Source organism: Perca flavescens, chromosome 11 (genome assembly GCF_004354835.1).
Source record: "Perca flavescens isolate YP-PL-M2 chromosome 11, PFLA_1.0, whole genome shotgun sequence".
NCBI lineage: Eukaryota > Metazoa > Chordata > Actinopteri > Perciformes > Percidae > Perca > Perca flavescens.
The window spans coordinates 5,594,359-5,608,877 of record NC_041341.1 but is presented as its reverse complement, the minus strand read 5'-3'; the positions used below and the strand labels follow the sequence as shown (position 1 = coordinate 5,608,877).

At 39.9% G+C, this 14,519-nt stretch overlaps 1 protein-coding gene across 1 annotated transcript; it reads right to left on the bottom strand.

Annotated features, from left to right (window-relative positions):
• Positions 1 to 10,944: 10,944 nt before the first annotated feature.
• On the bottom strand, positions 10,945 to 12,326 carry LOC114564305 (trace amine-associated receptor 13c-like). Its single transcript, XM_028591563.1, has 2 exons — positions 12,154 to 12,326; positions 10,945 to 11,791 (listed from the first exon to the last, which is right to left on the bottom strand). Exons 1-2 carry the CDS (start codon positions 12,324 to 12,326, stop codon positions 10,975 to 10,977), a joined length of 990 nt encoding a protein of 329 aa, XP_028447364.1. The 3' UTR covers positions 10,945 to 10,974.
• Positions 12,327 to 14,519: the final 2,193 nt, after the last annotated feature.

Here is a 14,519-nt window from a genome sequence, read left to right as displayed (position 1 = left end):
AGGAGCAGCTAAATCATCTTAGAGGTAAGTCATTCAGAGTTTTTCCTGCATATGTAACGGAGTTGAAATATAATATGATCCCACTTGCCATTATCACACATCACGTATCACTGTAGCTTAATTTTACCATGGTCACTAAAGGCAAAGTACCTGTGGACTTGGTTCGTGCACCCCAGGGGTACAGCAGTCAGACCTTGCTGTCCCCTTGGTAAGTGCGCAAGTTATGAGCTCCACCATCGTTATACAAAACGAGTGGTTTATTTTGTTTATGAAACGTATAGCTCCCGAACGGTCGAGCACGTTCTTTTAATGTAAAGTTGACGGTGGTTTTCTTTATTTATATAATGTGGCCAGTGCGACACGTGTTGCTAGCTAACCTAATTTTATTTTGCACTTGCAGTAAGACGTGTGTGTGTGTAAATCGGGACTGACTGTATGATATAGATATATCATTTATTCACAGCTAGATGCGGTGATTAAATGGCGGGTTTGCCAAAATGATGAGTTTCCTTCGCATAATTAACACAAGGCAACGACAGAGTAGCCTACACAACCGCTACACATAGGAGCGGGGAAAGGAGAAAAAAAGTTTCAAATATCCGCAGCGTCTCTAGATCGGCTTGGAGAGGCCGCGAGCTTCACAGCAGCCTCTTCCAGCAGACAGTACTACAAGAGTTTGAAAAGGGGTTGGAATAAGTAAAGCTTATGTTTCCAGACCCTAACAACACAAATGCATACACAAAAGAGACAAATAACAACATCCTCATCATATAGGATGCACTCTCTAGTTCCCTGCTACCCCTTTCCTCCTCAGTTGGCAGTTTCCTCCTTTTTGTATGATAGACTAAATTTAGTTTTCTCCTAAACTTAGTTAAGTTATTTCAAATGTTTAGGATCGATAGGTATTGAAATATTGATATTTTTGACACTAGTCTCTAACTTGAATAAAAAATGAAGCTGTACTATGCACCTGAACATTGATTCACATATTTTACAGGATATCAGCAGAGAGGAAGCTCAAGAGGACCAGGCTGAGCAAGTCCTGAAGATCTGTGTCTTCCACACAAGTGAAGAAGATGAAGGTGCATCCGAAACTGATGTGTCGATTATTATTGAAGGGACTGAGGTACTTGACAACTGTGGAAGTGTTGCAAAGGCTTGTCTCCTGCTCATGGGCATCATATATGCCATGAACCTGAGTTACCCCCCAAAAATGAAATACACTTTTGAAGTTTTATAAAAAAAAGCTTCTTCTAGAGCTTGATGTCCTTAAGCGGTCCCTGAAAATCCTGACTCTGCGAAACAAGCTTATAGCATGAGTGCACATGTTTGACCCATGAGTTGTCATTTCAAAGAGGGCGCTAAAAGAAAAATACGGCACAGTTGTTTATGTAGCTATTTGTCTATTTTTCTCTTGTTTTAATTATGTAATTTTTATTTTAACTTGTTGCACTGTATCAAACATGTGACCATGTAGTGGCTAAGTTTTGGAGACAAAAGAAAAGAAGTTAGATCAGCATTTTCAAGTTCAACCAGAGGTTCTCAACTGGTGGGTCGTGGGGCCATTTTCAATGGTCATTTTCAACAGATGTGAGTGTGGGCATGAAAAGAGCGAAGGGGCTTAAATATCGCACTTTTTAGTTTCAAGATGCTCTGCTTTTTGTAGGATATTACTCATGATACAGAAACAGATGTTTAGAACCTCAGGGCAAAACACTGTTCTTTATAATTAAACGTTTTAAGGTTGAACCAATAATAAGCATGTCTTTTAAGATGCACTGAAGGTTCCTGAAGCATGTCAAATTTTTTCGAGAGTTTAAGGTTAAAAAGCCTATCCAAAAGATAGGCTACGTATTCTCTATGCAAACAGTTCCTGAATGTATTCTTGTGCCTTTTTAACAAGCTACCTCAAACCCATTTTAGCCACCCTAAAATGAAATTTCTGTCATCTACTCACCCCTATGCCGATGGGACTGAAGTTTTGTCAACATTCATGCTCTTCTGGGAGTTTGCAGAGATGTTTTTTTTTCTCAGAAAACTGCATTGAACGGCAACTTGGCTTCAAACATCCAAAAAATATGTCATGAATCAAATAAATGTCTTCATACTGCTCATCTGAAGTAATGCAGGTGTCCTGCAGCTTACACAATCCTAGATGTTTTAAAAAACAAAACAAAATTGTGTTTGGCTGAGTTTGCTCTGCTTTGCTTCCTCTGTGGTGCTGCATGAACACGGATGGGCTGGCTGGAAGTTAGTAGTGTTTAAGTTTGTGTGCGGCGTTGGAAGGAGCACGCATGGGAAGAGCAGTTTGTTTTTTGTTTTTTACAAACGTCTTGGCATGTGTGAGCTACAGGACACTTGGATTACCTCAGACAAGCAGTATGGAGACATTTAATTGATTATTTGTCTTTTTGGACGTTTGAAGTTAAGATACCGCTCACTGCAGTTGAGTGGATAAAAACGTCTCTCAAACTCGCAGAAGAACACTCCTATTGACAAAGGGGTGAGTAAATAATACAGGGTTCATAAGTTTTGAAAAAACCTGAAAAAGTTATGGAATTTGAAAAATGCAAATTCCAGGCCTGGAAAAGTTTTGGAAACATAAAAAGATCCAGAAACTTTTGGAAAAGTCATGGAATTTGTTTTAACACAGAATAATATGTGATTAATAAATGTATTTTCACATAGTCTTAACCTCAGCATTGTATTCGGGGAGCGATATTATAAATCCCACTATGAACCACATACATGTCATTCATTTTATAGTTAAACCTCGGAGGGTAAACTTTAACACAGATTTGCATTCTTATTGTATAATGTCGACCGACATTTTCAGGAACACGTAGTCATGCAAATCTGCCAAAAAGTCATGGAAAAGTATAGGTTAAAATGCGTATGAACCCTGATAATAACAAAATTCATCTTACGGTGAACTATACTTTGTTGTTTTGCCATGCAAACTTGCTGGAAAATATTCGATAGAAAAAAATATTTTTTTACTTAAAAATAAATGGGTTGTTAAATTAAACAACAGTTGTCTTTTTTTTTTTTTAAGTCATTGTTTCAATAAACAAAAACATTAAGAACAAATTTAGGCAATTTAAACTTCAGAAAAAGTATGTAAAATGTTGTGTAAATGTTACTTAAATATAGTCCATAAATAAGTTAGAAAAAGCATTTAAAAATTACCTTGAAAAGCCATTGGTTTTCGGTTAGATTTTTCAGTTTGAAGCAGTCAGAGTTTATGTAAAAGTTACAAAGAATGGGAGAGTAAAACTCAATAACCATATTAATAAACATCAGTAAATTACCTTAGGTTTGCTAGTAAGAGAAACTTATATCTGCAAGTAAAGTTTACTTGATGATCGCCCTTGTAGAATTTACTTACAATTTCTAAGTGCAAAAACTTTCCTAGGTTTTCCCAAGTAAATAACACTCAACATTTTTTTCAGTGTGGGTCCCACTCACCAGCACATATGCAACCCATATGGGCCACACATGTGTGTTGATAAGGAACTGACAGAGAAAACAGGCCTTCACCTAAACCAGTTAGTGGCAAACGGAGACCTCTAGTGGAAGCAAGGGTTGTTGAGAAATTAAATCCTCAGCAGCTAAAACGTTTTCCATCCCTCCTTTAAACATAGTAAAAGTAAAACAGAAATCTCTTATCTAACTGAAATGTGAGAACAACAATTTAAGAAGTATCTCTTGGAATGTGGGTAAATGTTTGCCACTAACTCATCCATCACACTTATTCATCACAGACCTTGCTGTAGCCCAAGGCTGGACTAGAGTCTGGACTCCTGACATTTTCCTATTGCCTCAGATTTCTCTTGGACTCGTTGGTAATTGCACTCAGACTTGGCCATTGGTCTTGCCAAATATTCTAGTTGGTCTCAACCAAGTCCTGCATTACATACTTTTTTCTAAAGTAACAAAACCATTGAATCACGCTTGTTCAGAAAACAGGTATTTTTTCCAATTCAAAATCCCTTCAACTACAGCACGTGATGACGCAATGTCCACGAGTAAGCTACCATGAATAGGACAGGATAGGATCATGGAGACACAGCATATAAGAGATGAGATGACTGACAAAATCAGGAGTAGCCTACGTGCACCACAACAACAACAAAAACACTGCTGGTGACGGCGCACCATAACACATTGTTACTCACTGCTATGTCTACACACACAGGCCTAGGTATCTGCAGTATCTGAAGAGTAACTATGAGTTTAACTGCTTTCCTAAACCAGGGGTAAAACAAGGCATAGGTCACAGAGTTTAGACAAGAGTTTAAAATAACACACAAAGACAACAAAGGATGCAGATGAAGTATTATAACAAGCTGTCACCTGCAAGAGAGACAGAGTAATAGTGGCAGAATCATAATAGAAACACAACTACAAGAACACCAAAGGCCTGTACTACAAAGCAAGATTTGACGTTAACGAGGTAACTTAAGGTTCAACCCAGGGTTTTGTGTATCACAACGGTGGGTTACTTGTTACCGGGTTAAATTGCCGTGGTAATACCTAACCTGCTTGGGACCTGGCTCCGAGGAATGGGAGATGACACTTTGATTGGTTTATTGCATGTAACGCCCAAAACACATCTATAAATTAAGGAAGACACTAATTACAACCCTTTTGAACCATGCGCCTGGCGCACGGAACACTTTTTCTGCCGTAAAACTAGCAAAAGTGGATTTGGACACGCACCTGGACCATGCGCTTCACGCCGTGAGTTAAAATAGGGCCCTGTATGTCTGGGCTGCATCTCAGGTCGCTTAAATTTCCTCCTCGACTCCTCCACTTGCCTTCTTTCCCCTTAGTACCTCCCACCGAAAACCGTTCTATCCAGAATATGTAAATATTGACCGGAAGAGGTGCGTCTATGAAACCATAAATCAGAAAACAGTTATAGCCGGAAAATGTAAATCAGAAACCGGAAGAGGTGCGTCTCTTTCCGTCTTTGCGTCATAGACACACCTCTTCCGGTCAATATTTACATATTCTGGATATAACGGGTTTCTGACTTCCGGTTTCTGACTTCCGTTTCCGGTTTAATAGACACGCCCATGTCCGTCTACCATGTTTGCTGCAGTATATTACTACTCCTGTTCACATAGGCCCAATAAACCTTCAATAAAGGAAAATACAGAGGAATAAAAAGAGAGGAGGATTAAGAAAGGAAAGAGAAAAGTAAAAGGAAGGTAGGCTCCTTTAAAGCTGTGGAGTAAAAGGTTACAGTGAGGTTAAAAGAACTTAAAACTCACAGATTCGGAGGCCTTGTGGGTGCTTAGGCCGTTGTCTGAAAGAAAGGGGCCCTCTTTGGGGACCCCCTGGGTCCAAACAGTCTCACAGTTAATAAAAGAGGATAAAAAGCAGCACTAAAAGCTGATAAAAGGCCATCCTGTATAGGTGGGGAGTTAAATAGTCTTCAGTGTGCACACACAATAAGTTCAGCTGACTCACCCCTCAGTTCTCCTGGCTGGCTGGCTTGTTAAAACAATCCTCCATTAAAATGAGCTGTTGCAGATTAAAATCCTCCTTTGAGATTAAAAGCAATCACTGCTTTAAAAAAAGCGGTTACAATCCACGTTAAAAAGAAGCCATAAAAAGGTTGTAAAAGAACTTCAAAGTAGAGCTCTCTACGTTTCACTGGCTTCATCAGGAGAGAATAACCAGAGATTGCCTAAGTTTAACAGAAATATTTGGGGTGGGGCCACCATCACACCCCCCAACCGGCACTGGACTAAGACGCGAGGAAGGGAAGCAAGTGAAGGAAACGTGGATGCAATTTAAGGACCTGATATGTACCCATAGTGTGCTCATTAGTGAAAACAGGTGTGCATCATTAACACTTTCAGCAGCGAGGGTGTGGACTCTGACAAGAGGAGGGAGGAGTCTTTAAACTGCTCTGCAGTAGATGAATTTCTTTTTAAAGTCTGTCTGCTTTCACCTATGTTTGAGTAATTTTTTTCTATTGTCTCAGACTTGTCTTGGACTCGTCGGTAATTGTACTTATCCCGGTCTCCTCTAGCTGTAGATAGGTGGGGTCTCCCCTAGCTGTAGATAGGTGGGGTCTCCCCTAGCTGTAGATAGGTGGGCCAACGCATTTTTTGTGCATGCATCATTTTAGTCCGGTGCAACACCGGTAGCGCTGCCGCTAGTTAGCTTAGCATAGTGAATGGAATCCTATGTTGCCGGTTAGCATGTTGTGAATAAAAGTGAGCCAACAAAAGACAAAAAAACAACCTAATTACTCGCACTGAGACAAAAAATGCGTTGGCCCACCTATCTACAGCCAGGGTAGACTGTGATAAGAACTATTATAACAAACCTTGCAGAAAGGCAGTCTGTCTGTCAATGTTTTTAAATCGATTTAGGACCCAGTTTTTTTTTTTTTATGATGACATTGTTGTTTGAATAGGGTGAGTGAAAGTCTGTGAAAGTCTTCGTATTTATTTGAAACCATGCTGCTGCCACTTGCCAGGACACTCTTGTAAAAGAGATTTGTAATCTCAAGGAGTTTTTTATCCTGGTTAAGTAAAGGTTTGAATGAATGAATGAATGAATGAAACGGTGGCGTATTCCTTTAAATAATTAACAGTTTGTATGGTTATGATTGTAGACCATGTATTTATAATTTTACACCTCTTCCTGCTTAAAAACTTTTCCTGCACACAAGTCCGTAGCTTCATTTGAATTAGCATAGTTTGACCTATTTTACTTAACTATCTTATAAGTGTTTGCTGTTTTCTTCACCTCTTTTAGCTCGATTTGTGCAAGTAAGCTACAAAACAGACCAACCTGTTGAATATTGATGTTACTCTTTCATCTTGATTTTTAGTTGTCATAGTGTCAGTTTGATCCATTCACACTTAATAAAGATTTTGCCATCATTATGTCTGATTCTACTATTGTGCTCTCATCCTTATGATGTATGTTACATTTACCCACATACGTCTTATCACAATTTTGCTAAATAGACTACATTTTTGGTCCTTTTGATGAAGCGCAAGAAAACTGTGGAAACAATAACTCCATTGGAGTGTCTTGCTCTTTCACTTACTTTTGGGTGTACTATATATCTTAGCTCTGGGATGAGTGCGGTTGGCCACATTTTAAATATACTGTACCTTACATACCCAAGGAAATTTCTAATAAATCCCATGATGATAATTAGGGGCCAAGCAGCGAGAGCTTTTTTTTATTTCGGCCACAGACACAATGTCTCTGAGCACTTTGTGGATTCTTCAAGACAAGTGATAAGTTTGAAAAATGGGAACATTTGTATTTTTTAGGGACAATGTTTTTAGAGTTGTTACACTGTACATGCTTTTGGATCATTACAAAAAATAATAATCTTAAAATAAAAGATATAGTGTCTCTTGCATCACATACATTAAGAACAGGTAACTAAGTGGTCTTGAAGAGGATTCTATTTTTCTGTCTCTCATTTGGACTCGGTCTTGACTAGTGCTGGTCTTGGACTTGACAAAGGTTGACTTAACTACACCACCATTCACCTTGTCATCTCAACTGCTGTACTCCATTACTATCCTGCAAAATACAAGTCAACAGCTCCATCTTCTGGCAAGTCAGCAGAGCATTTCATGAATAACTGTGGCAGTTTAAGTGTGCAGATAATGGAGCTCTACGCTGAACAATAACTGTTGCATGGCACAGGCTGCTATACTAAGGGTGTTTTTGCAGGCATCTGTCATCGAAGTGGACCGAAACGTGGACCACCACAAAACAGACTCAGGCTTTAACACCTGTTGTTAGTTTGGTTGAATCACAGTAGGGTTGGTTTTTCCCCTTGGTACGGTTCTTTTGGGCTGGTTTGAATGCAGCAATGCCACTCAGATGCCCAGGAGTATGAAGGCTAATAACACACCTAGTTTTTTTTTTCTTCTGGAGTTTTCAACATATTATTATTGTCTCTTGTCATTTCACATCAGTGTGAAAAAAATCGATAAATTGTGAATATGTCTGTTTATTATCAGATGTCACTTTACAACAAATCACTATGCTATGTAAATGAATGACAATAATTGCTTTAAGTAATTCTGTCTTGAAGAAAAGATATATTATACAAGGATCACATATGAATGACACTAAACTGAAATGAGCTGATGTTTATCTTTACTTGATGGGAAAGTGGAGCTGTTCAGGGGCATCTTTGTATTTCCGTTTCCAACTAAATGGACACAAATTACTTGGATGATGCTTTCACCAATGAACACCAATGAATGAATACAAAGCTTTAAAGCTTCAAAGCTCTTTTGTAGTGTTATCACAAAGAGAAAAAGATTCCCTATGACAAAAGAAAACTGCTTCAGTGTCATACATTTGAATTTAAAGCTTGCATTAAACTGGGTGATTATCTAGAAACAGTATGTGGTGCTTATGACTCTTTCTTTAAATACAGCAGCATCAGAGAGACAAAATACAAAACGAAAAACAAGATGAAGCTGAAGCACAAGCCTTTCAATTGTTGTTCATACACAATTTAGACTTAAAGACATGAAAACATATCTTCACTTTCTGTATTCTCAGTCCCTCCACCGCCTCTCTACAGAATGTTGGTCTCAGAGGAGCCAGGCTGCAGTATCTGAAGAGTTACAATGAGTTTAACTGATTTTCTAAACCAGGGGTTACAAGAAGGCATAGATCACAGGGTTTAGACAAGAGTTACAATAGAACAGATAGATTACAAAGGACGCAGAGGCACTGAGCAAGTTGTCTCCTGCAATAAAGAAACAGTAATATGGGCAGAAACACATATTATAAAAACAACTACAAGAACACCAAGAGTCCTGGCTGCTTTCAGCTCTGATTTCTTTGCCTTTGGAGTCACTGAATGCTGGAGTGTGACAGCTGTAATGTGAGAGCGCATGGCACGAGCCTGAGACACAGCCACGGCAAATATTCTCAGATACAGAGCTATGATGGCAGTAACTGGAACAATAAAGGACAAAACAAGATCTTTTTTAACGCTTAATATGCTATTACGTATGTTTGAGTCTGGACTCAAGAATTTTTTTTCTATTGTCTCAGACTTGTCTTAGACTCGTTGGTATTTGCAATCGGACTTGTCTCGAACTTGACCATTGGTCTCGCCAAATTTAGTTAGACTAGTCCTGGTCTTGGACTTGACTACACTGCTGTACTCCATTACTATCCTGCAAAATACAAGTCAACAGCTCCATCTTCTGGCAAGTCAGCAGAGCATTTCATGAATAACTGGCAGTTTAAGTGTGCAGATAATGTAGCTCTTGTTAGGGTGAGGTGTGGACCCAAGAGCGAACACAGACTAGATGGTTGGGAGTTAACAACAGTTCTTTAATGTAAGTTCAACCGAACAGACATATTGTAAATCCACGTAGGAGGATGGTGACCCAAATGGAGTGGAGGAGTGGAGATAGGAACGGCAGGCTCGAAAACAAATAGGGCTGGTGGCGTGGCTGGAAGCGAAGAGTAGGTTGACCTTCAGTGTCTGCACATAGATGACAGTGTTAAGTAAAAGATAAACACTGAAATAGCAACAAAGTAACTAGAAACTAGCGAGATGGACCGAGAGTAGTTACCGCTTGACGGACCGAAACGAACTGGCGCTGGCTGCCTGGATCACAGGAGTGCTAGTGCTGGAGCTTGATTAGTGAATTGCCTGCAGCTGCGCTGGAGAGCCAGGTGCCCTGATGGAAAGACCACGTCTACACACACTCACTCCACACAGCCTGAGTCACGGCCAGGCCGTGACAGCTCTACACTGAACAATAACTGTTGCATGGCACAGGCTGCTATACTAAGGGTGTTTTTTGCAGGCATCTGTCATCCAAGTGGACCGAAAAGTGGATCACCAGAAAATGGACACAGGCTTTAACACCTGCCTCATCTAGTTTGGTTGAATCACACTAGGGTTAGTTTTTCCCCTTGGTGCGGTTCGTTTGGGCAGGTTTGAATGCTAATAAAACACCTTATTATATATAGTCATTATTGTCGCTTGTCATTTCACATCAGTGTGAAAAATTTATAAAAGACAATATTACATTGTGAATATGTCTGTTTATTATTGTATGTCACTTCACAACAAATCAGTATGCTATGTGAAATTAAATGACAATAAAACTGATTTAAAATTGCAACGCTTTACACTTTACATAATTTGTGTAACTTTAACTTTGTCTATCCTGTCATTACATGTTTCTCTGGAAATGTGACTGCAATGATCTGATTGATGAACTGTAGATAATCCTGTCTTTTCAAACAATCTATTTTTTTACTAACTTTTACTACGCAACAGGACTTCATAGTGCTTTGAATACTTCTGTCATAAAGACAAGAAATGTTATACAGGGATCACATATGAATGACACTAAACTGAAATTATTAAAACAAATTTGTAAAGGGGCTAAGATCTTTTTGTACGGACAGCATTATGTTAAACACAATTACAGTTCACAGCTGATGTTTTTCTATACTTGAAGGGAAAGTGTGTCTGTTCAGTGGCATCTTTTTGTCTCAGTGAAACAGGAGCCCAGCAGGCCTGTACTTTCGGTTTGCTACTTAATGGACACAAATTACATGGATGATGCTATGACCAAACATAGTGACATGAATACAAAGTTTTAGTAGCTCTTTTGTTGTGTTGGTTTGAAATGTTTCCTATCACAAAGAAAAAAAGGTTTATACATGTCATACATGTGTAAATATGTGACAACTTAAATAACAGTATATGGTGCTTATGACTATTTAAATGCAGCAGCATCAGAGAGACAAAATACACAACAAGATAAAGCTGAAGCACAGGCCTTTCTATTGTTGTTCATACACAATTTAGACTTAAAGACAGAAAAGCATATCTTCACTTTCTGTATTTGATAATTCACGCACGGAACAGCAGGAACATATTTATTAATTTATCCTTAGACCGAGTCTGATCTCAGTCCCTCCACCGCCTCTCTACAGCATGTTGGTCTCAGAGGAGCCAGGCTGCAGTATCTGAAGAGTTACAATGAGTTTAACTGATTTTCTAAACCAGGGGTACAAGAAGGCATAGATCACAGGGTTTAGACAAGAGTTACAATAGAACACAAAGATAACATAGGATGTGGATGAAGCACTGACCAAGCTGTCACCTGCAAGAGAGATAGCGTAAAATGGGCAGAAACATATTAGAAACACAAGTACAAGAACACCCAGATTCCTGGCTGCTTTCAGCTCTGATTTCTTTGCCTTTGGAGTCACTGAAAGCTGGAGTGTGACAGCTGTAATGTGAGAGCGCATGGCACGAGCCTGAGACACAGCCACGGCAAATATTCTCAGATACAGAGCTATGATGGCAGTAACTGGAACAATAAAGGACAAAACAAGATCTACAGGTCCTAAAACAAAGTCAATAACCAACACACATTCTCCGTGGCAATAATGAAACCTCTCCAGTTGAGTCAGGTCATCTTTCACAAAGAGAAGGCTGTAGGAAACAGAATAGAGCCACCACAGACAAACACAGAGTTTAACTCTGTTGACAGTGACTTTAGTGGTGTAATGCAGAGGGTCACAAATAGCCACATAACGGTCAACTGATATGAGCACTATGGTACCTATTGAGGATGCGGGAATGATGCCTGAAAGAAGAGTAAACGTAGCACACACAAGGTCACCAAGAAACCAGCAGGATGTTTTTCGGAGGATTTCTACAGGCATCAGCAGGAGGCCCACTAGAAGGTCTGAGACAGACAGAGAGAGGAGGAGGATGTTGGTGGGTGTGTGGAGCTGCCTGTAGGGAAAGAGAAAAGCACCATTTAACCACCAAGAGTGACAAAACAACGCAAACAAGTTATCAAAAAAAAGAATACAAATCCACATGAGTTTGTATATTTTCCGTTTCACCACATCAGTAGTTACCATATGTTTAAGTGTAGACAGTTAAAATGACTTGGTTGAGGTCAAGGTGGACAGAAACAATGCTTAATATTGGTAAGAGAGTGGACATGAACAACAGTCTCTGGTATCAAAGTCAGACATTTGGAGCAACATTATTCAGAACTAGCTCAAAGACAATTCTTCTAAATATACAGCAGCTTTTCACATTTTTAAGTTACAAATCCTGTAGGGAGAAACTGAGAAGTTAATATCTGCCTGAAGTGGGAGATTGAGATGATGATGAGCAGGTTGAGAGTTGCAGTGATCAGAGAGATAGAGTACCACACAATGTTAATGAGCAGTGTTTCGTGCCAAGGAGACAAGGGCTTCCTGCAGGAGGTGTTTAGGAACTGTGGAAAGCAGAGCTTGTCTCCGTCCTCAACCTCCATCTGCAGAGATCTGCAGATAGCTGCAGCTCTGGGAGGTTTCTGAACAAACCTGAGTCATGGAACTGAATTATCTCTCTCACATTCTCTTCATCCCCTCCTCTCTCTCAGTCCCTGTTGGACTCTGATGCCCCTCCTCCCTCACTCTACACATCCCACCATAATCTTCATTGCTCTCTCTGTATCCCTGCCTTTCTCACTGTCTCTCTATCCAATATCTCTTTTTGTCATGCTCTACCCTCGTTTCCTTTCCTTTTTCCTATTATTGGCATTGCCAGCTCTATCTCTACAGCCATGTGGAGTAAGGTCCACAGATGCATTCTGGAATAGGAGAACCCAATCACAATTGACTCGGGAGGCGCTAAGGTGCAGAGACGGTGGCTCTGCAAAATAGTCTTGTGAAGGAAATTGTTTTGATGAAACATTTACCCCTGGCAAATGAAAACGCCATACACAATATTAAATGAAGTTAAAGGTGCTGTAGGTATTGTGAAGATCGAGGACTTAGCCAAAGAATTTGAACATTGACAACTTCTCAGTCCCTCCCCCTTTTCTGCTAAAGCCCAAACGGTCTCCTAAGACCCCCCCCCCCCCCATGACCATTAAATTTACAATCTATGGTCTGCTGTCCAAGCCACCAAGACCGAGCCAATCAGTGTCCTGTGCAGACATACTAGCAGCTAAGGGCATGGTTTAGGTGTTTGTACTGGGCAAAGTTTAAAACCACAATGAAGGATCCTAATAAGGTTAGCTTAAATCTTACATCATAGATTCACCAGTCAGTGTTTGCTCCGCACCCAAGTAAGTCTCAAGTCCAAAAGACGTTAACTTAGAGGAACTATTGCTGTACTATTGCAGCATCTGTCATTAGGTTTACCGACATTCACACAGGAAATCTTAACTAAAAGACGTGTGTTTGAAACTGTTCCCTCATTCACTCATTCACTATTCTCTATATAGTGTTCAAATAGCAAACTACATAGGAAACAAACACATCAGTAGATGCGCAGGTTATTTGTGTGATGGAGGCGGGCGCGCTCTGCATAATGTAAACAATCAGAAACAAAATAACTTCTAATAAGTCCCTGAAACAAAACGAGCATTCAGGAGGATAGTAAAAGGTTGATTTTTCCTTTTCAGTTTTTGCAGGTGCTTCTGCGTCTTCTTCTCCACCAGGAAAACATGGCCGCATTGCATTGTGGTATACGGGAGTAAAATGTAGGGTACATACAGTAGTATGTACACTCAAATTAGCAGTGCATTGTGGGTATTTTATATTTGACTAAATAGTGAATGAAATTAACAGAGGAGAATTCAAACACCACTAGAAGATGGCGAACACACTATGTAGTACACTATATCCGTGATAGGGAACGGTTTCGAATCAGTGTCGGTCTGTATAATGCTGCTTCTCCGAGTAAACAGTCAAGATTTAAAGTGTGAGAACAAGGTCCAAAAGATTGACCCCTAATGTGTGTGGGACCAGACACATGTTGAGTAAAATTAAAAGACTGAGTGACATTAAGAATATCAGCAGCAAAGGTGCAAGAAAGTCACTGACGTGAATATTTAAATCACCAACCATAACTACTTTGACCAACCCAATAATAGAGGATAAAAAAATCACTTGAATTCAGACATTAAACAACTGTTAGAACTTGGGCGTTGGGTAAATTAAAATACATTAAAACGGATTTGAACTACCAACTTTAGTCACTTGCAGTTCAAACGACGAAAAAACCTAGATGGACACCGTCCGACTTCAAAAACAGTTCCTCTACAACACAGGGAGCCCTCCAGTCCGACCCGAAGTCCTAGGAGTACTGATAAAAGAACAGCCCGGTGGTCAAAGTTCAAAGAGGACCGTTTTCCATGCTCCTCTGCCAAGTCTTAGTCAGTATATAAACCTATGATGTGGAGCATGCTGGCGCACTAAATCCAGTCTGAAGGTTGAGGAGTCCGCTAAAACAACCAGCTCCACAACCAAGAGACGGAAGTGCGAGAAATAAAACAGGTTTTCCAGTACTCTTCAAAACATCAATGAGAAGGTTAAGATCCTGTTTCTGTGCATTCACATAAATTATGAAAAGTATCATTAGTTCCATGATGAACCAAATACGTGGCCACACAACCCACACAGGAGGATAAAGCTGCAGCAACCTTAGACGTCGGGCATAAGCAGGGCGTCTTTGGTCT

Bases quoted from the DNA above. Each gene is read 5' to 3' on its own strand.
- LOC114564305 (XM_028591563.1), bottom strand. From the start codon at position 12,326: ATGGAGGTTGAGGACGGAGACAAGCTCTGCTTTCCACAGTTCCTAAAC. The intron at 11,792-12,153 runs GCAGATATTAAC...CTTTCCCTACAG, and splicing joins ATCTCAATCTCCCACTTCAG to GCAGCTCCACACACCCACCA.